Source organism: Buteo buteo, chromosome 1, assembly GCF_964188355.1.
Source record: "Buteo buteo chromosome 1, bButBut1.hap1.1, whole genome shotgun sequence".
NCBI lineage: Eukaryota > Metazoa > Chordata > Aves > Accipitriformes > Accipitridae > Buteo > Buteo buteo.
This window is the reverse complement of record NC_134171.1, coordinates 4,272,120-4,295,978: the sequence shown is the minus strand read 5'-3', so window position 1 is coordinate 4,295,978 and position 23,859 is coordinate 4,272,120. Positions and strand designations below refer to the sequence as shown.

Here is a 23,859-nt window from a genome sequence, read left to right as displayed (position 1 = left end):
AGAAATTCTAATAAATTTTTCAATCCCACATTTCTTATAAAATCTCAATAATGGTAATATGATAAAAGACATGTGGCACGGCATATCTGTTACTCTTTAAACATGACAAGCATTGGGGAAATGGGTTCCCCAGCAAGCTCCAAGATTCTTACATCTCTGACAACCAGGGAAAGTTTTAATTAGTTTGGTAGTGGGCTTCCTAGAATAAATGCAATTCTGTCATTTCTAATGCATTCTCATGATCAGTTAATGGATTTTTTTTTTTTTTTTTTTTTTTTTTTTTTGCCTCGAGCTCAGACAACCTTCCTGTCTTATAATTTCTTCTAAATCAATTCATAGGTTATCCATATTTTCTCATGTGGAACACTAATGAGCTTGTCTAAAATTCAGTTTTAATGCACCATTCTCCTGACTCACTGAGGTGTTCTTTTTCAAATCCACGTCGCATTTCTGTATTATTCCCCAAAATTTCAGTAGAAATCAGTGGATGCACCACCATTGGAAAATCTGTCACTCGTGTGCTTATATATATACACTGAGTTCAGAGCCTAAATCCCCACACACACACACGCACAGATACAAAAGGCTTGATTAGCATTTTTGGAGCCCAAAGATTGCGTACAACCATTTCTGTTTTTTTCATGCATTCTCCAAAACCATAGACAGTTTGGAAAACAAGAAGGTACGCTAAATATTCAGATGTGAATGCCAAAATAAAACATGGATTTGTCTTGGTGGTGCTAGAAATCACAGAAGCAGACAAATTGTGGCTGTACGGGAGCTCAGGACGTCATCTACACCAAACTCCTGGTCAAAGTCGGGCTGCCTTCAAAGACAGATCAGGTTGCTCAGGAACTTGTGCAGCACAGTTCTGTTGCATTTTGTGGCCATTAAATCTCTCTCTTCTATCCAGTGACCTATTTTTAATGACTTATGGAAGAACTTCACTTCTCTATGATTTCTGAGTTAAGCAGCTCTTATGAATCTACAGTGGACTTCAGAGTTCAAACTGAACAGGGATTAAATATTCATGTATTTATTTATTTGTCAAGATAAACTTTCAAATTAGATGTTCTCTTTAGGAAGGAAAGTGCTTTGAAACTTTTTAAGGCGATCCAAATCTTTGCATGTGGAATGTGCACATGGTGTCTTGTGGAGGTTGTCACTGCATAGGCAGATCGCAATCTAAGCCCATGCAGGTAAACGAGATACTAATCTTGACTTGACCAGACTGTATATGCAATTTTAAGCAGAAAAAAGAAAAGCCTTTAAACTGGGATGATCGTTAACTTATCTGAGAAAAACAGAAAAAGCAGCTGAATAACTTAAGCTAAAAACGCAACAGATAAACACAATCTGAAGGTAGCACATTTCTCATCACTTGAAGCTTTCGTGATTACGTTTGTGCAGCTCACAAAAACATGCTGTAGTCAACCATACTTTATTGGATTCAAAGTAGAGGAAAATAAGCAAAACTACTTATTTCTCTAATATGACAAATTAAATTACATATTCTAATGGGTTTTTTATATGTACATACTATCTAGAAACCTATGAAATGAAGAAATCTGAACAGAAATATTCATAAACATTGAATAAAACAATATCCCAACATTTCTCTACCCCCTCCTGACTGCACTTTATTTTCTCTAGTCTTCTTGACATACTACTAAAATAGAAATACATTGTTCCTCATCAAAATACGGAAGTAAGGATCTTGGGCACCTTAGTTTCCACCATGGAAGAAATCCACGTAGTTCAACTTCTAATTTCTTTATTTACATTTGTTGAGGCATTCTATCAAACATAGGTCTAGCTAAACCAAAAGTTAACCCAAACAACTTGAGAAACTGTGAAATTACAATGGTACTTTCACTTCTTGGCTGATGTATTCTCTTTTCTGGGCAAGGTGTTGGAAAATAAAACAAAGTGAAAGGAAAACAGGAAATTCACTCGCAGAAGACTCAGTAATTTGTTTTTTTCACAATAGATCATGGTTCACAGCAGCTTCATTTCCTATGCCAACACCAGCATCATAATAACAGAGAGCTCGTAACCTCGTTTTCAGTCGGTATCAAAATGAATTCAGGATTTTAGTTCGTCTTCCATATCAACAACAAAATTACCAAAGTTTATAAAGAAAAGTTAATTACCATGATATCACCAGTTTTGTGAAATGAAACAGATATCTCTGCCTTTGAGTCTGTGAAGTTGTGTACATTGTTAGAGACTTTCATGTCCAGAATAATTTGTAGAAAGATAATGTAATTTTTTTTTCCAAAACACAGAAAGAATAGGAGTAATTTCTTTGGAAAGTGACTCACTGTAGGGAGCACAGAAACCATACAGAGACATCATTTTGGGGGAATTAAAGGAGTAGCGATTTACATTTTATCTCTGTTTCATTCTGAAAACAAAAACATCAAGTCTGGTCTCACACTCAAAAGAAGGCCTACATTTCTATCCAGCAGACCAATCTCAAGATCCACGATGTCTATGAGAAAATTATTAGTAACAGGTGGATGGACAGATGGGGTTAGCTGGCATTCATTTTTAATATAATGAGCATTCCTAGAAGAAAATCTACTTGTGTGTGTCTATTTTAAACACTGGAGCTACGCATTTTGAAGCTTACTAGGAAAAAATCATGTACCCAGCTCCCCATTACTAATGGTAACTCAGGGACACAAAGGCACCAGGCCACAAGCTCAGCAAATCGTACGGATGAGGACAGAAGTTTGATGTCTACTGCCATATTTCTCCGGACCGCACAGCTCCTGCCCCTGTGTGTGCACTCACAGCACACGTAAATTTGTTCAGACACAGGAAACCTGATGTGCAGAGACATGCAAAGGTTTTCTCTGATGATAAAGAAACTGGTCTACCTGGTTAAAAGCTGGATAACACTAATATATAACTTATACGTGTTACCTAACATCACTTTCATCTTGCTCTTTGTAGACCATTGGACAATGTTTTAGGTTCTATTAGCAAACTTGGCTCAGTTGAAAGATAACTGGTTGAGCATACACTCCTAATCGATCACAGCATGAAATGAAAGAGGTTTTAATAGTTTCTTTAATTTGGTTGGTTGGGTTTGTTTGTTTTTAATGTGAACCCATCTTCCATGGTATAATAACAAACCAAGGGTATGTACTCAGTCAGATCCCTGTCTTAAATTGACTGTTTCATAAATTTCTAAACTGCTTTTAAAAGACAAACATAAGTAAATAGTTGTTGCTACTGTATTCCTGCTCATACTTTGAGACCATAAATTATTTAGGACAAGAACTTCTAAACATCTTTGAACAGAGCTTTCCACTAGAGATAATGAACAAAAACTGTTCAAGTTTTTATTATCAAAGGTTATTAAGATAATTATGTAAAATGAGTAAATATAGCATCAGGCTAAAAGGAAGAAGTAAAACGAATCAAAGATACTTGCCTGGGTAACGAGTGGCTCCAATAGCCTCTCTACTGTGAGAGTCCTGATTTCCAAACTTTTGGGGTCCCATTTCAAAATGATAGGTGATGTTGCAGAAGTCATACTCCCTAGAACAGACAAGATTACACAACATCTGTGAAAATTATTAGTGTAATATCCAAATACTGTATTTAATTTATCTAACGAATAGCATATACGCTGTTCCTGTTCACATACAAAATACTTCTCCATAATCTTGCCAGTGTTCCTCTACTCCCAAGTACTCCCAGGTGCACCACTGCCACATCCACTGAGTGCTTAAACATTTATAGTCAGAATTTTTTTCCCTCCTATCCCCCTCAAGAATAGATACCCTATCATGCTGCATACATGTGTATTGGGCGTTTTGGTAGTGGGGGGGGCTGCAAAGTGGGCTCTGTGAGAAGAGGCCAGGGGCTGCCCCATGCTGGCCACAGCACGGACCCACCACAGGACACAGCTGAGCCCATCCCCGATGCTGGTGACACCTCTGGGAAAAAACATTGAAGAAATCACAAAACGCTGCCTGGCAGCGTGAGGAGTGAGGTAAAGAAAGTATGAGAAAGAATCCCACAAACCCCAAAGTCGGAGAAGGAGGAGGAGATGCTTCAGCCACCGGAGCAGAGATTCCCCTGCAGCCCGTGGAGAAGACCATGGAGAAGCTGGTATTTCCCTGCAGCCCACGGAGGACCACATCAGAGCAGATATTACTGCAGGCCATGGAGGACCCAACCCCACAGCAGATGGATATATCCTGAAGGACCTGCATCCCATAGAGAGCACATGTAGGAGCAGGTTTATCCTGAAGGACTGCAGCCCACAGAGAAGACCCACACTGGAGCAGGGGAAAAGTGCGAGGAAGGAGCAACGGAGACAAAGCATTATAAACTGACTGCAACCCCCATTCCCCATTCCCCCCATGCCGAGCGGCATGGGATTGGAGAGGAAGTAGAAGAGTCAGGAACGAAGGAGTGAAGTTGAGACTGGGAAGAAGTGAGGGTGGGGAAAGGTGGTTCAGATTGTATTTTTTTTTCCTCATGACCCAACTCTATTTTAATTAGCAATAAATTAAATTAATTTTCCCCAAGCCAAGTCTGTTTTGGCCATGATGGTAATTGGTAAATGATAACCCTGTCTTTACCTCCACTTACAAGTTTTTCATCGTATTTTCTCCCCCTGTCCTTTGAGGATGGGGAGCGAGAAAGCGGCTTGGTGGGCACTTGACAGCCAGCCAAGGTCAACCCACCAACACATGGATTACAACAAATTCAACAAGCCTCTTCAGCTTTTTGAGTAAAACTTCCCCACTGTATTCAGGATTTCTTAATTTTGCACCAAAAATGGTAGTACTCATTTAAAAACAAAAAGGATTCGCCAGACCATCTTAGGCTTGAAAGCTTAAACAAGGCCTAAAACAAAGGCAACAGCAAGTTGCTGTCATTTTACTTGCCATTTCAGGTTTTCATTAAATTTTCAAGGCAGTTGACTTCATTTTTTTAAATTCCAGATACAGAAAAATCCAGCTGTCAGGTTGTAAGAGACATACAATGCACCTCATTGAACTTGAAAGTGATATAAATATTTGGTGACAAGCAACACCACATATAAACTAACTTGTCCAGAAAAAAAAAGGAGACATAGAAAAAACTGATGAAAAAATGTTCATTTTCAATAATTCTGGTTTAAATATTTCCCTTTATTTTAAAATTAAAATAAAAAGTAAAAATCCCATATACCCAGAACACCACAAGAACTCTAGCAGGGAAAGATAAACCAATAATATATTATACATTGTGTAAGTGACATCTAAATCAAGCCCTCTGTATATAATATCCCAAACATTTAAAATTGTTTTCTCCAGAAAACTATTTTTAACTGACAAGCTAATTTCAGCAATAAGAAACCAAAACACAAGTCAGTGAACAAAATCAGAAGTCCAGCTATTGCTTCTTGAACAACAATCCACTTCATAAACCTTAATTGAATAAGGTACGTATTCAGTACTTAGCAACACTATCTAGTATGTACAAAATAAGTTCCACTGCTTTATTCAGGAGAATGTCTTGACTAATTACTATCACTCAAAATTAACAGGCTAGTGAGTCTATGCAAAATTCATTCACAGTCTGCAAAAGATTTTCACTGTGTTACTAGCAGACAACTTAAAATACTTGCTCAGAAAGTGAGGCATATCAGAACTCCCTAATCAATGTATTTATAAATCACATATAAAAACAGCCCTCAGCCTTCTCTCATTTGCAAACATTTGGTAGCAGAATTATCTAATAATATCTAGTGTGTGCTAAAATTAGTTATTCAATTTCCACTCTTCTGCAAAAAATCATTAGGCTCCATATTTTACAATGCTGAAAACACCCATACATGTGATTAAAGAAAACTATGAGACAGTTTCTAGTTGCTGTAAACATGGTTAATGTAGGAGCTATCCTCATTTTTCCAACAGACAACGTTTAATCATCTTTCAGAATCTGTTTCTTTTTTATATAAAGATGGTTGCTACTCCAGTTGGCCTCTATTCAAAAAGTAAGTTTTAAGTAGACAATTATTCTAGTCAATAATTTATGAGTTATGATACTTTAAAATGTGTCAAATACAGTTTCTTTCTTTTTAATAAGCAGGCTTTTCCTCACTAACTATTAACATGGCTACTCAAACATACACCTCTCATTATACAAAAATATATTCAAAGCGGTAACATAGTCCAAAGCCTACAAAAGCAAACTTATTTCAGTGGACAGCAATCGTACGGGTGACACAAAAGATAACCTGGATGATCAGTTGTTGCAATCAGAATACTGCCTCAGTTTCAGCCTTTACTAAGAAACAGAAAAAAATATCCTTCAAAATTCAATATGAAAGGGTGAGCAATGCTTTCAACTATAAAGGAAAAGCCTTATTAAAAACCTATAAAAAAGTTTTTCATTTGCAGTGAAATCTACACCACAAAGGCAAGCATGTAAAATTAAAAAGTCAAATTAGTGCATTTTCCTCAACATTTCTCCAGCTGCTGTCACAATAGCAATTTTAAATGACAAAAAACTAAAAAGAAGCTACCTGCCCAAGTGTATGCATATGAATACATGGAATATTTCCTCCTTACCATTTCTACAGTGATCTTCCTAGACTGAACAGGTGAATGGGGACTGCTCAGTTAGATAAAGGAAAGGATGCTAACCATATCTTATGACTATTTGACCAAATATTCCCCAAACAATTAGCTTTAAGTACTCCACTGAAAACATAAATTGCTTCATAGCTTACACCTGGCTTGGGGTTGTGCAGTACCTTTGAGGAAGATAACCTGTGTGAGCAGAGAATAATAGCATCCCTTACCATTTTTCATATAAAGATAAAAGTGTATTATGATAAATAGAAGAAAAAAGTAGTAGCCATAAGTAAAAGAGATCTCCTTTCCTATTACCTTCTAGACTAGACTTATATCCACTGTTTTCTTAAGTAGCTTATTTTTTTTTGCCTTCCCCTGTAGTTTCCAACTCATTGTCATTTTTTAAATTCTCAGCAACATACTTGGAAAACAGTCCATTCTTTCTTCAAAATGTGAAATTAGGTTTCTCATCCGAGTTCCAGCCTCTGTAATTTAGAGACATGTACTGATTGTTCTTTGGAGTAAATCTCATTGAATTAAAGTTCACACGGTGTTTTTATGATTGCAGAGTTAAGAAAACATTTTTAGCAGAAAGTTTTAGTGAAACTTAATCTCTGTTGCTCACATATATTATCCACTGGCAGAGTGTGATCATTAAGTCTGAATTTGAAATTTGATATTATTAAATAAGAAAAGTATGTTAATAGCACTGTAATAATACTGCTAAAGAAGTATACAGATGATTGCCATCCTAATCCTGAAACACACTCCTCATTTTTTCAAGAATATATTTAAGGAATTCTATTGCCTAACTCTGCTTTTTTTTCCTTGGGCTTGTGCCAAAATATGTCTGTCTCTTGTTTTAAGCTTTTAGTTTTTCCTAAATACAGCAACACAGAAATGCCTCTACCCAGTCTGGTAACTATCATTCAATGTGAACATTTGTTTAGGCAGTCTGTCTTCAAAGCCTATCTGTAAAGAAAATAAGTATTTACTTTAGTCAACAAATCATTAGAGTGCATGCCTATATTACAGCCAAATTCCATGTCAGTGGAATTCTTCACTAACATAACAGTCGCCAAAAGTCTAACCCCACAACCACCATTATCATCAACCTTTTCACACAGTAGAGTTTTATTTTTTGGAAACTTCTACAAAACCAAAATATCCTGCATTTGAAATTACTTGTTTGTCTATCACACTACAACATACTGTTTTCCTCTACAATAGATCCGCTTTCCTAGCGACTTACACAGATGTGCATTCTGATGGTCAAAAGCTGCTCACAAGCGACAGTGCATCTCATTTCTATGCTGCAAATTAAATGTAACAGTAAAAATATTTTAACTCTACATGACCAAAAGCAGTATTTGCTGGAGCAAACTGATAATTTTTTTACAAATATAAACATTGCCAGACTAGAACAGGCCTCCAGCAGTTAGTCCAGTTCACATCTGCAATGCAGAATGCTGCAGACATGAAAAACATATGCTAAACATTTCATACTGTATAAATTAAGAACCCATTCTACCCGATTCATAGCAAATCTGTAAGATTAATCTCATGGCAAGACTAGATTGGCAATAGTGGCAGCACAAGTCTGTACTTCCAACAGTATATCTGCTACTGGAAGGCAAAAAATCATCTCAATTGGTGAGAAGGAAAGATGTCCAGCAAGGCAGAAAGTCAGTAAGTTGAGAGGAGGCAAAAGGCAAAATAATAATAATTCAGCCCTTGTTTCCAAATACTAAATTTATAATAGCCCTAATACTTCAAGGGATTTATATGGACTATAAAAAAAAAAAAAAAAGTACGCTTTACAAATGATTCTCCCACGTCAATTACCATCTTGGGTTACAGTCCCCATGTCAAAACTAATGGGGCATGGCCACACGTGCTTTAAACCGGCCTGATCTTCCACAGCGGAGAGGCCAGTTCAGATCTTCCTGCATATTTCTATCCTTTGCACTTTGTAACAGTGCTATGAATTCCATCAAGAACATAACCTGGTTGAACACAAACTAATCCTACAGAAGAAAACCAAGTTTTCAGTTCCCTGCCTGACTTTGGATCCGCATGCACGACAGCACCAGTAACAAACAAAGCTCCAAATCTGGCAGCAGAGGTGAAGGGCAGGACAGGACTGCTTCTTCAGCACCAGCATGGACACAAACTCATTTAAGATGACTGAGAAACCAAATGACAAACAGTCTGCGCTTTCTTGGTTTGCACCCGTAGATTGAGAACCATGTCAAAACAAACACCTCTCTACACAGAGACAGACTTATGTGAAGAATATGGAATCCCTTGCAGCAGGATACACAATCTCTTGAGACAGATACAGAAAAATTCTGACTTCGCAGACACGTTTATGTGCTTCAGTGGGAGCTAGAGATCTAAATACTTGAATCGTTATATCCTTGAGTATGCCTACAGAGTATAACAGCATGACATTAAAGATGCACAAGCCGGCTCTGAATTACCCCATGTGGGAACAGGGTAGGCTGGAGCACAAGACAAAGTAGCTCAGACATTAGAAATACTAGCAATGCACACAGTCCTAGGAACCCCACCACTTGGCTGATCTGGCTGGCAGCAGACTGCAGTGATCCCTGGTGGTATACAGAGCTGAGATTCTACTGTTACCTTACATTTATCTGCAGTATTGAGCAATGCAGACGTACTTTGTGATCTGACCTGAGCAGCGTAAAGTGCCGTTGCAAGAGCTCTGATACTCAAGGGAGCCCGGTTTCCAATGTTATTCTCAATCCATTTGCCCATTCTCTGTCTCTACTAATGGAAGAATACAAGTAGAGAGAGAAGGACACAGAGAAGAATGACTGAGTGACAATTGCAAAGAAGGGAAACAAAGGGAAAATGCTAAGAGAACAGAGACTAACAATGAGGATTAAAAGAGCAAGGGAAAAGGGAATAGATAACATCCCTTTCTACAGATAGAAGCACCTATCGCTAGTCAATGACAGCCCAGTACACCCTCCAGCAGGTCTGGCTGAAAGGATCAGAGTTGACATGGGCAGTTCCCATCACCTTGCTTTAAAAAACTAAAAAAATTAAAAAAAAAAAAAAATAAAGGAGCAGGATGGTTTAGAGGAATATCTGTCTCGGCATGTTTGAACAACAAGATTTTCACATACTTGTTTATTTTGTTTCATAAATGTGACTCTTCTCTCTTCTTTCCTAGAACTTAGGCAGGAAAAAAACAAGCCAAAATAAACCTTTAGGCCCTACTCCCAAGCTTAACCACACAAAGAATTTTTAATTTGAGCTTTTCTAAGCTCTCAACTTCCTTTTGGATTCACAGCCCTCTCCCCTTCTGCTAACCCTCCACCTCCACGTCGGGTTGAGATTCTGGTCTGGCCTCAATGAAACAGAGTTCTTAAATGGAAGCAGCCCATTATGCAAACTCAGACTTCTAGCCAATAAACCATTAAATAAGGAGGAAAAAGGCCTTGACAAGGGGAGGATTACCTTGGTAACAAAGCCAGTGGGACTGTGACCATGTGGTGCCCTGACATTGAAACAGGAAAGCTATAAAAAGGCAATGGCTGAGTCATTCACACTTTTCAGTCACATTAACCAGCTCAGTCTTGGAGACAACTGCCTACACCAAGACCTGACTGAGCCGGAAGGGAAAATTGCCTCCAGAAATCAGAGAGGCCACGAAGAACTCGCAGGGAAGGTGCAAACTGCAGCGTAAGGGTCAGAGTAACAGAAAGGTTCCTCCTACACCCACCTGCCTGACCTCCCTCTTCTACTTTAACTAAAAGCAGTGATAATGCGCTTCGAAATTCTGTGCAAAGCCTAGCGATGTGCAATGTCCAAATTGTTTTTATCTACTGTATGGCTTAGAAAAATAATTCTACTTTCAAGGCTCACATATCTACAGCTACGGATTAACTATCTGTTTGGACTGTCGGTATTGCCTGAGCTGTTCCTGAGGAACATGGTCCCACAGTGTGGCAGTGGTTGTACAAACCTACACCCCGCTTGGTCCCGCACACCTTTGAGCTGTGACCAGTCCCTCAGAGGGCCATTTCCGAAGGTTTAAACAAACTATAATATGAATGTGAGGACAATCTGTGGACACTGGGACAAGAAGCTGGAGTACGAATTCAACGCTCAGGTGGAGTTCACTACACAGAAGATCCTCACTCTAGGAGGATGTTGGATACAGTACCCAATTCTTAGGACAGCTAAAACTCTAATGGTTGGTTCTCCATGAGTAACCTGCTGATTTGGGGAAGGCTATCAGTAGGAAGGATGAAAAATAGGGGAAGATTCACTTTTTTTTGCTCTAACAAACATTAGGAGTAGAATTGCTTGATGTGAAAGGTAATTTACTCCAAGATGAGTAAGCAATGAAAATGCTTGAAAGCCATACATTAAGTTCCTATATTCAAGTAAATTATCTTGCATTATTCATAAGAACATGCTTTTGTCCACTAAAAAACTTCTACTGTCAAGGTAGGGGAGTTTCTTAAAACACTTAGTGAAAGTGAAGATTTTAAGGAACCTATACCAAAAGGGAGCCCATCCGCAGCAAAAGATTGCCAAGTCACTTCTGTACAACCAAAGATTTTTCCACAATTCGCTCTGTATTCACACAGCTCTTCAGTGCCTCCTAATAAAAATCTTCTCACAGACTTCTGGACGTGATCAAAGCCTCTGAGCTCACTGCTGCTGGGATGATGGTTCACATAGGGTCATATTGCAAGCCCAGAAAAACCAAATGATTTTAAATCAGGTCCTTGGTGCAGATCTTATGCTCTGCATTCTCTCTCCATTATATTTCCCCACAAATGACTGCAAATTTCTACATATAGCAAAGTAATACCTGTATAAGACATGTAGATTACTGTAGATATGAACAATCTACATAAATGACCCTCCTTTTTTAGTAATAAAACCGTAACTTTTCAAAACTTTTTTCAAGTTCTGTTCCTTCTTAAGAAAACATTAATCTTGCGTCGTGCAGTAAAAAAAAAAAAAAAAAACAACAAACTTTTATTCCCTAAATCTACTTAACTTCTTGTTATTTTTAGTCACGGTATTAAACCGGCACTAGTAATACCAGCGTACATTTTACAAAAGCAGAGAAGTCTTAAGCATCTTTGGTTGAAACTAATGCATGTTTGCTCCCCTTGCAACACAGAATTTGTATCTCAAATTCCAAAAGTTCTTCAAAAAAAGTTCTTGAATTTGGTTCTAACCATGACTTTGCAAGCTTCTGCATGTAGGGGTCATCCTTTCGCTGGAAGTATCCTGTTAACAATTCCTCACACTTGGAAACTACAATTAACCTTACCTCTTGTCGTGGTTTAACCAGCACTCCTCTGTATTTCCCTGCAGCTTTTCTTCACTTCTCCAAAAGAGAACTCTTTATTCCACAAGATCAACCATTGCTACCTTCAAATGAAACAATTTACATTTTTTCCTGTGGAGAGTCAAAGCTTTAGGGGGTTTTGCGCTTTTTTGGTTTGCTTGGCTTTTTAAAGAGATTATTTCCCTGCTAGTTTCATTACAATAGCAATACTGCTAATATCATCTCTAAGCGTCTTTCTCCTTCATTAAGCTTTAAATTATCTAAGTATTAATTATTTTAATTAAGAGGGTTTTGTTCTTGTTCCTACAGATGCAACGCTGTTTTCTTGAACTGAGCAGAATCTTTCAGTTATCTGAACTACAGATACAACCAGCCCAAAGCTTGTATAATTTCACTGTGACATACTGGATGACAACAGTCTCCCCTTGCCCTTGTAAGGTCTACAAGTTTCTATACTACAGAGAAGGAGCTGTTCCATTTTCCAACTCCATAATTAACACATTAAACAGGATTGTTTTCAAAGCAAGCCCTGTGGGAGCACAGCTGACATTTGCCTCAGCAATTAATATTAAGGGCCATTAATAACCTTTCTGAACATTCCCCCAACTTCTAGATGCGCATATTGTCTTGTTGCCGGTACCTGCATTTGTCAAACTGTTCACCAATTGCCTCTGAGAAATTCCTAAAAATCTTAAAATAAATTTACCATCTAACCCTGTGTTCATTAAATCTGCTCTTTCTTTAAACATCTTAAAGCAAGTTGCTCTATTCCTAGTAGACCCGTTCCAAATAGGCCTCATATTCTGATAGAAGCCACAAGTACCATTCCATAATTATTTACCTCTGTTCCACTAATCCAGAAAAAGAACAAAGTAAAAATCTGTAATGATGGAAATAAATTTTAAGAATAAGAACTAAATTGCTTATTCTGCTTGATCTCTTATTAGTGAAACTTTTCCTGATGTTATTCTTATGCTGATGGATGTTTTAAATAAAACACAATGCACAGACAGCCATCCATGATGATACCCCAAAATTTTTCTCTTCCCCAGCTGTGTGTTCACAGGATTTGCTGTAGTTTCATTAGTTCGGAAATACTGAAATACAATGTAGCATAAGAATTACATCACCATTACAGTCTCAAATAAATTAATTTAATTAAAGATAAGAAGGGTCTGTGTTTCCTATTCAGAACAGTCCTTTATTCAAAAAGAAGTAATGCAGACAGTCAGAGAACACATACAAATTCTAATGTAAAAGATGACATCCAAAGCCATAACAGTGCAGATGACATGCTTAATGAAAATAACTAAAAAAAAAAAAAAAGTATCTGTTTCTCCCAAAACCTACACACAACTTTAGAAAAAAAATACTGTAAAGAGAGAGATCAGACCTCCTAACACCTGTCCTCTCTTTAATGTATTATACATTTGGACTAATTTTGATTTTTCCTTATTTTTCCTTAATATGTGGAGTCCTGAAGACATTCCAGAAAAGTAGGAAAAAAAACCTTGTGTCTTTGCTTAAAATTTGCAGACAGAATGATCTCAGAGTAAGCCTGTCAATTCAACATTAACCTCTCAGAAAACAATGGGAAAAGTAGCCACTTGAATCTGTTAATAAAGTATTACACAGCGGTTACAAAATTGCTGTTGCTATCATAGATTTATAGATTTTTAATTAAGGGAACCTAAGAGATTATAAAAATAAAAACCAAGAAGTTAATGTAACAGACTCCTCAATCCAGACCAAGGTATACTAAAATCCAGTAAGTGAAAGCTGAAATTAAACAAGTTCTTAATAGAAATAAACAGCTTTAAAAATATTTTTAAATAGGGAAAATATTTATGGAGAACAATTTACAATAACCCGACATGGATTTTCCATCACTGCTTATTTTAAATCCAGAACTTCACTGCCTCAGAGCTAAGGATTACTTTAAACAGGACTGACTTCATTACAAGGTACAGTGCATGTTATGCAGGTGATTACACTAATCGCATCTCTTCCTTCCAGCATGCCATTCTGTCAATGTATGAAAACACACTGCTTAAAGTTTTGTAGAGGGAATGCTTGGTTCAACCAAAATATAAAACTATTACTGCATTGCACCTGGAGAGGCTTTTCTACTTAACCTCAAATGCATCATGACATTAAAAAAACTCAACAAAACAAAAACAAAGGATGGGTGGGATCTGGCTTCATTTCAGAAAATTCTGTACAGCCACATGGACACTTTCAAGGTCATTTTATGGTACCCAACAAATAACTAAGTTTCCAAAGAAGCTGATTCACAAGCTTCAGCAATAACTAAATTCAGCTTTTATTGAACTGAATTCCAGAACCCTTGAACTCTAGCAGTGAACACTGTATACAATCTACAACATTACTTTCCATTAAGATAAGAAGCATATAGATTTAAGAGTTCCCGCTAATTACAAATGTGCCAGTATGGGTCAGACAGGCCAGTGACATCTAGAGATTTATGTTTCATGGCAACTTAATTCACATGGCTGGAAAGCCACTGGCACTGACTGGTACAATCCACTATTTCTTTAAAGCTACCGATAAAATACAGAAAATTATTTGATGTGAAGAATGAACACGTTGGGGTTTGTTTGTTTTAAGCAATGTTTCTCCAGCTTTAGCTAAAGGGATTACTTACAGAAGTGAGAGATGGAAAGATAGCAATCTAGTGACACCTGATATTTACGTTATACATACAGAGCAGTAGCATAAAAAGATACTATCACTGTAGCTAATTTCCTAACCATATCACTATTTAAAGTTTCCTCGTTTATATCTTACAAAGAAAAAAGCCAGTTTTCAAGACAGTAAATTTATTTTATTTGGCTCACATCCATGTCTTTAATAACTTCAGTGTATGTTACCAGCCATCACAATGATACATGAATGTTCTTGGGTTTTACTAGGGTCCTCATAGTAGAATTAAAAAAAAACAAAGATCATTCAATAGCAGCAGCAGCATCTTTTCTCTTCATTGAGAAGGCATGGAAAGTATCTAATATCACCATTTGTCCCTGATTGTGGTATGTTCATTCTTCAAGCCTGAGTAGCTTTTTATTTTGTATACTGTATCCAAATATCTAGTCAATAGGTGATTCTCCTGCTCTCACTAATCCATAGCATCCTATCACTTGTTCTGCTGCCATGTACAAAGCACTCTAAGCTTGTACGTTGTGGCTATTTTGATGTTGTTGTTCAGTTGGTTTTTACTACATGTTTACATCCCACTCTTTAAATTCCCTGTTTGTCTTCACATAATTCCACTGTGGCATGCTATTTTTCTTAAGTAATTCTTATCACTGCAGCTCCAGCTTTCTAATGTCTGAGAGCAGACTAGATGTGGCTGCTTCTAGTCTCTCAGACATTCTATTAATACTCTAGTTTGCAACATGATATCTAAGGTATTATCATCAGTCTGGTTTTTGCTTTCTCTGTAGTACTCATAGCTGAACATTTTTTCCCCACCTTATCCATGAAGGAACCAATCATCCCAAGGACAAATGAGAGTCTACTACTTCTATTATTTCCCTATTCATACATTTCATGACTTATTCATTCCTTTTTGTCCGAGATGTAATTGTGTTGCCCTCTTAGCATTAACTTGGGAGTACAAGCCAACATTACCTGCAACACATGCAGAACGTAAATGGCCTTTCAATAATATTGTGCTTTTCAAAGACCCACAATCATTTTTTCAAAAACAATTATTTCCTCTGACTTGTGTTATTAACCAACATCTGAAATACGGGGGAAAAAAACAACCAACCAAAAAAAAAAAAAACCATAGCGGCAAACCAAGTTTGCAATTTATTAGTTTTTGTCAATCAATTGTCATACATATGGACATTATATATACTACCTAGAACTTCTTCAGTCACTGTTCTAGAAATCTTTAGAAAAATATTCTTTTAAAACTAGCTGCTGAAATCTATGATATGACCACAGGTGAACACAAGACAGTTCCAATAAAATTAGTAGCCAGTCTAGGCTACATCTGCAATTGCTAACAGATTGAGAGAATTTCTCAGATTCATCACTGTGACTGCAATTGGGCCCTACATCAACCATTACTTTGAGCCAGATCTACTTGTAGCTTTTCTTTCAATTAAGCGAACCAAAAAAACTACAAGGGCTTTGAATTAGTAAAACTAGATTTTATTAGAACACAGCTTGGCCATTACAATAAAAAAAATTCAGAAAAAGAGAATAAAATGAAAGGGCTTTATGAACAATTGTATCTCCTTTCTACTGTGTCCTTGCAGGACAGATCTTTTCCTTTGGTCTTGTTCTCAGGTCTAGCACTTTGTAGAGGCTTGTTGGGTAGGAACATATTTTACCATGTCTTTGATAGCCTGAAAAAGTCCATTTCCAACACTGTTATAACACACCTTCTTGGGTGTCTATTCATTACTTCTTAAGAAGGCATCAGGTTTCTGGTAATGCTACAGGTTCCAGACTTGCTTCTGTATCTCACACTGCCTTCTTGATCCACCATACACTTATAATTCAAACTAACTATAGATGATCCAAGCCTTATTATTTTCCTTTACTTTCATGCCCTTTCCCCCTCCTCTTATGTTTCTGAGAAACCTAGCTACTAACAATAAATTAACTGATCTCAGGACTGAGTACAACATCTACTCAAGTCCAAAATGACAGCCCACATAATCTGATCTTTTAGCTGTTTCTCCCTTTCTCCTTCTTTCCAACCAAAGAAAAAACACAGAGCAGAATTGCTTTGAAGTTCTTAAAATGGCTATGAAAAAGATAGATGAAATTTAACTTTGAAAAAAGTAAAGTGATAAACACCAGGAAAAAGGACCAGGATTCTGATTACATACATAACGACGGACTCTGAATTGGTTATTAATACCCAGGAATGCAATCTGTAAATTATAATAGCTTTATGTAAATACCAGCTTAACATAGAGTAGCAACCAAAAATAAAGTGAGGAATTATTCTGAAAGGGAAAGAGAACAAAACAGAACACACCATTATGCCATTATAAATCCATATCATGAATACTATTTGGCCATCACTTTTCTACAAAGGATATTGCAGAAATGAGACATACAGTGGCAACAAGGATGATCAAGGACTTCAGGGAACAACTAAATAGATTAAAAATCTTCATTATGCAGAAGACTGACTACAATATAGCCAACAAAACCTGAAATATCATGGATGAAGTGAAACAATCTGCTGCTTTTGTCTTCTTCAATGAAAAAAAAGAAAGAAGGTGTCAAATAAAAAACCTACATGTTAAGTTATCAGCAAAGGTTTTGGAACTCCTTGTCATAGGGCACTACAGATGCTAGAAGTTTACATCAGCTCATAAATTAACTCAATAAATTCATGAAAGGGAAAGGAAGGGAAAAAAAAACCCACAAAACAAAACTGAAAAACCCTAACAGATTGACCTGAAGCCCCCAAGCTGCAGGCTGTCTGAGGCTTGGAGGGTAGTCCAGCAAAGTATAATAAGAATAAAAGATTGGACCAACTTTTTGGAGTGAGATAAATCTACCCCCTTTCCTCTTCTTGTGTAACAAAATAACCGGGGCACGTAGTGCCAAGCTGTTACAGCAGGAATAGCTTTGCCCTGACAAGGCAGATCAGGAATCGAGTAACCCAGTAGATAGTGAGGGTAAACACAGAGATGACAGCTCCAATTTGCCTTTCAAGCATGAGCAGCTTCATTTACTAAAAGAGGTGCATAGAGGAATCATTCAGCTTAGCACACGGGCACTCAAGAAAATGACTTCATATCATAGATCTACAATGTTCCTGGAAGTGAGGAATCAGTACTGAGAACGACAGCCACAGAGAATAACTCAAGTGTTGAACTGGTGGTGACACTTTCTTCTTCGGTATCTAAAAGGCAGAGATAAAGTGGTACTGCTTTCAATGCCTCTCACACCACTAGAAGTCAAGAGGGAGGTTGAGACAACACTCTATGGGCTATTGGTGCCAAAAGAGATAGAAAACACATGAGAGACAATATATACATAGACCATGTAGATGTATACATGGCCTATTTATTAGGGAAAACAAGGACCCTATTCTTTGTCTTCTCCATACAGGTAACACACATCCCCTTCTCTCTGCTGTGCCTTGTTTCAGCAACAAAATATAATGACTACTCGTTAGTCCATCTCGGGCTTATCAGCTCCTTACTATCACTTTAGTTTGACAGAAAAATGTCATATTCAAATACTCACATTTTTTTCTGCACTTCTTCCCTTCTCTCATCCCAGCTTTTAAAGGACCCTTAATAGTTCATGCATTCTCAAAAGAAGCAATATAGGTTTAAATCCTCTATATTACTTTTAATCCATTATGATCTTGCACAATTACTTAATGGTAAGATAATAGCTAATAAGAAAATTCAAAAGAAAGTGAACTCATTTCAAGAAATAGGATTCTATTTAACAGAATTTAATTACTTCCTTAGGTCACAGAAAGGAACTCAAACATTCATACCAGCAATTAAATTTTTTTAACATAATAAGGGCAAACTCCGCTGCAACCAGATATTATTAAGAAAATACTTTCCTTTTGAAACATTCTTTTTTTTCCTTTTCTGTCTATCATGGATAGAGAAGTATTCAACTACAGTATTTGAAAATAATATAATAGTACTATTCAATATCTTCATCAATGACATAGACAGCGGGATCAAGTGCACCCTCAGCAAGTTTGCAGATGACACCAAGCTGAGCGGTGCGGTTGATGCACTTGAGGGACAGGATGCCATCCAGAGGGACCTGGACAAGCTGGAGAAGTGGGCCCATATGAACCTGCTGAAGTTCAACAAGGCCAAGTGCAAGGTCCTGCACATGGGTCAGGGCAACCCCCAGTTTCGATACAGGCTGGGGGATGAAGGGATTGAGAGCAGCCCTGCCGAGAAGGACTGGGGGGTACTGGGGGATGAAAAGCTGGACGTGACCCAGCAATGTGCGCTTACAGCCCAGAAAGCCAACTCTGTCCTGGGCTACAACATCAAAAGCAGGGTGGCCAGCAGGTCGAGGGAGGGGATTTTCCCCTCTGCTCTGCTCTGGTGAGACCCACCTGCAGTACTGCCTCCAGCTCTGGGGTCCTCAGCACAGGAGAGACATGGACCTGTTGGAGCGGGTCCAGAGGAGGGACACGAAGATGATCAGAGGACTGGAACACCTCTGCTGTGAGGACAGGCTGAGAGAGTTGAGGTAGCTCAGCCTGGAGAAGAGAAGGCTTCGGGGAGACCTTACTGCAGCCTTCCAGTACCTTAAGGGGGCTTATAAGAAAGATGGGGACAGACTTTTTAGCAAAGCCTGTAGTGTTAGGACAAGGAGTAATGGTTTTAAACTTAAAAGAAGGTAGATTCCAAGTAGATATAAGGAAGAAATGTTTTACGATGAAGGTGGTGAGGCACTGGCGCAGGTTGCCCAGAGAGGAGGTCGATACCCCATCCCTGGGAACATCCAAGGTCAGGCTGGACGGGGCTCGGAGCAACCTGATCGAGTTGAAGATGTCCCTGCTCATTGCAGGGGGGTTGGGCTAGGTGACCTTTAAAGGTCCCTTCCAACTCAAACTATTCTATGATTCTGTAACCTGGCAAATCAAAATAGATGCCTTAGCAATAAATATTCCACTTCATTTCTGGATGACTCTTGCAATTGTCTTTCATCTACTGTAGCGTTACATTGCTTTTCTTCAAATACGGAATTATTGCCAAATTAACCCCCCAATTTCTTTTAATAAACTGTTTCACAAGTATACAGCACTTTTTTCTACAATTTAACTCTAAAAAAATCCTAACATAAAATACACTATAATAAAAAATATATCAGTAAACTACTACTGTTCTAATTTTTCCAGCACAAAAAAACCACCATTTTTAAACTCTCACAGTGGGGGACAAGTTAATAATCTATGAGGTCATATTATGAAACCTTATCAAATTAACCCAAGCTTTCCTGTTTCTATTTTCTTTCATGATGTTAAAATGCTTACATGCTTAATTGCTACTAAGAAAAAATAGCTTGTGCAATGCCCAGATAACTTACCAGCTCCAGCTTCGTTACAAAAAGGACCAAAGTACAAATGCCAGAAAAATGACGACAAAAGAAATCCTTCCATCCCTTTCTTTTTATTTCTCTTTTTGTTATCTCTTGGGACAGCATCTACGACATTAAAAACTTTCCAAGAACAGAAGCATCAGAAATTTACTGGTTCTTAACCCATTTTGTTCTTTATATTGTTCCATTAGAACCTCTTCTTCAGCTTCCTCTAGAAGTTCATAGTGAATTTGAAATATTGAACCTTCCTTAACTTTGAAATTCCTTGTTGTATAAGAGCTAGATATGAATTTTGGAACATCACCACACATTTGGCATCATAAGGAAACTGTTGAGCAAGGACTGGTAACCTCTGATGCAATTTTGGGAGAATAAATTAGTTATATGTAATTTCACTAGTTTACTGCAAGTAAGCAAAGTAAATTAAAATATTAACTGAAGATAAACCTTAGCTATGTAAGCCTTGCAACAATATAATGCATCACAACAAAGAGCACATTTAATCAAATCCATAAATGAAACTAAACTATTAACATACGCAAAATTAAAGCCATGTTATACAATATATTACTGAATGATACAAAATGTTAATCCCGGAAATGTACCATTATTTTGCCTAACTCTATGGAGCAAAATTTGTTTACAGAAACACAGGTTTGTAATCTGTAACTACATGGGGCAATTTAAGGTAGTATTTGCTAGAAATTAAAATACTGGAAATAAGATTTATGGGCCAGGGTCTTTTGCCAGGAATATCACAGAAATACGTAAGTGTGCATTATTTTAAATTGAGTTAGACAACTCAACTTACTTATTCTTTTTCCTACCAAAAGAATAATAAAAAGTAAAAATTACAAAGAGGAAAAACTTAACATTTTATTTCTATTGCCACTGAAATATCATATTCAAAGCCTTAGTTCAAGAAGATCAAATAATGCCCTTATGGTAAATATCTCACGTTATCAGACATCTTGATAGCACTTATTTGGGAAGGCTGGCATTATTTATGACATGTCCTAGTCTTTCCTCTCATTTGTACTCAGCTCAGGACAAAGAGAGCATTGCCTCTGAGAATATGATGACCTCAAGGGAACAGATCTTCACCATTCGTCTTCACTTTTACGGTTAACAATGTCACCTTTTGCAATTTCTATACAATTCTCTTCAGATTGGGAGCCACAAACTTCCCTCTTTTCATTAAGATTTTTGATGCTACAAATTTCATTTAGGAACACGGTATTCATGCCTGAGAAGAAAGCATGAAATCAAAAGAGATTACTTTGTAGAATTAATTTTGATCCTGTCATCAGTGAGACAAGTGCCTAAGAGGGAAGAAAAATGACAATTTCTTAAATGTTCTTGATACAATCAATGTCCTAATCACCACTGCTGTGTCTTACTTTCATTCAGACTTATCTATCTATCATCCGTAGTTCCACTCTCTTAGAATGCCTTAAGATAATCTGTGTCATTTTACCAGCGAGTAACAGAGGAATGAAAAGTAGCTCAGCTTATCCTGGCCAGATAAAAGCCATACCCTGTAAGGACCCAGCTACTTCTAGTTCCATTAAAATAAACTTAATGAATTTAAATGTAACATTTTCAGAATAAGATTTGCACACAGTTGACCTTGCTCTCTGAAACAACCTTTTACACCATCCTATTTGAATCACATAAATTGTCTCCTTTGTCACTTCAATTCCCTACGGCTATGATTTTTCCTTTTCATATCCTGTCATCAGCTGCCTAACTACAAATATTATACTGTCTCAAAGGACCATAGTATAATTTTCTACTGTTGTTGTAATCAACAGCTTAAAATTACAACTAAAAATGTATGGAAATCTACAGTTATATACTAAATATTAATTCATCTTCTTGTGAGATAATATGAATATATATCTGTGGCTGAAAGATTGTTGTTGTTCTAGGAATTATTTCCTCTTTTTCTTTATTCTTACTCCCCACCCCAAATATAAAACAAACAAAGAAAAAGTAGGTGTACTTTAAAATTACCTAGAAAATTCAAGTTATTCCTTCTAGGTAAAAGAAAAGCATGTATAGTTCTTCCTGAAATTACAAACATCAATTTGACAAGTTACTCTTAATTTCCAGATTCACTACAGGAGAACATAATATATGGATAGGTTTTATTAGGAATACAAAGCTGTACAAAGTCAACTTTCTAATATAAGAGACAATTCAACATTTTTGTGCCTTTCATTGTTAAACAAGAAGGAGGACTAACTTATTTACCAAGCATGTATACACTCTCTACCTCCTTCTCAAATGTGTTAATTACTAAAGTGTTTAAACATAAAATTACACATAACAGCTTTAAAATTATATATAAATCTTTTCACTCATGATTCTATTTTTGCATTCAAAATCAGAAATTCCCTATGATTGCTGGTCAACAAAATTTCAAAGTAATTTCAATGCTAACAAAGTGATGTTGTTTTGGGAGGTTCCATGCATTACCTGTCTTTCCCACTGTCTACTTTCAGCTTTCCAGCGTCTACTGGTTTTCCAGCCAGAACTGATAGCACCACAGTCCATTTCTAATCTCACCTCTTACAGAGACCTGACTCACTCAGACTTGCCAAGCCATACAATTCCAGTTGAAATGGGATTTGTTACACAGGATTTTTTCATGTAGTACACAGAAAGCTTAACGCTGCACATTGCTGATCCAACAGAACTCTGTAGCATCTAACTACACAGAAGCCCGAATCTAAAAAGTCTGAATCATGGCTCCTGTTTAGTTACCATTTCCTATTATGCACCATTAGGCACAAGTGGTTAATTAGTTTTTCCCATATGCCAGCACATACATAAATTCCAACTATTAGCAGTGTTAGATCATCAGTTTACACAAATTACCTTTAAATCCAATATTTGCATATCTTCTGGTCTGCATATCCTCCTCCAGACAACAGCATGTATGTTTTGGAGGACTTTGTTAGTTCTCTGAAGAGATATATGCTTCCTGGTATTTAACCAAGTATTTAAATTGTCATCACTTTCATCACCAAGGTCCTCATTACTTCAGCTGAAAAACTACGTAAGTTGTCCTAGGCTCACATGTAGTAATTGAAGGGCACAATAATGCTGTTTCACATAAAACATTATTTCTGCTCAACGCAATACTAAAACTCATGAACCTCAGAGCACTGGGTGGAATTTTCAGATAAGGCTGAATGGCACTTCCAGTTTCACTAAAACAAAGTACAAGGCATAGCATTCTTCTACCTCAAATCACTGAAATCTCCATTTATTGAACCACAATACTAACTTCAGCTTGTTGGATGAATATGTTTGCCCAAGCACAGTCCCAAGTTATGACAATTTCTACCATTTTCAGACCAAAAGTGTATCACTGCTTCCCATATAGAAAACAAGTAGTGCCATCTGCCAGCTAGGCGACTACATCTTACCCCTTGAATCTCATCTTGAAATGTTTTTTGGCTTACTGTCATGGTTTGGCATAATCAATGTGAAAGAGCATGTAAAAACAGAACCTACAAAGAGTATCTGAAAATGTCATACTTCAGACAGACAGATTACCTCAACAGTTTAATCTTTATCAAGAAAATAAGGAATTCTATTTGATTAATGACTCCACCAGCCATGGTGGAATCCTCTGGGCACAGAACACACGCTTGCCTTCATATTGGTGCCATAGCTTGATTTTGTAGGTAGCTACTTTTTTTTTTTATAACCTGGGTATTGAGTCCATGGGTTATTCAGGCAGTTCGTATATGATAAAATGCTCAAAACCATATTATAAGTAAAATATAGAGTCAGGTTCTCTCTTTACTTTAGAAGATATAATGGGAA

The 23,859-nt window shown here is 37.2% G+C and overlaps 1 protein-coding gene across 3 annotated transcripts in view; it reads right to left on the bottom strand.

Annotated features, from left to right (window-relative positions):
* The window catches only part of CTNNA2 (catenin alpha 2), a 559,270-nt gene that overhangs the window by 451,876 nt on the left and 83,535 nt on the right, over positions 1 to 23,859 (bottom strand). For all 3 annotated transcript variants that reach the window (XM_075047974.1, XM_075048065.1, XM_075047894.1), the window contains exon 2: positions 3,446 to 3,552. In XM_075047974.1, coding sequence (XP_074904075.1) covers positions 3,446 to 3,547 — 102 coding nt within the window. In that variant the 5' untranslated portion in view covers positions 3,548 to 3,552. The remainder of the gene's footprint in view (positions 1 to 3,445; positions 3,553 to 23,859) is intronic.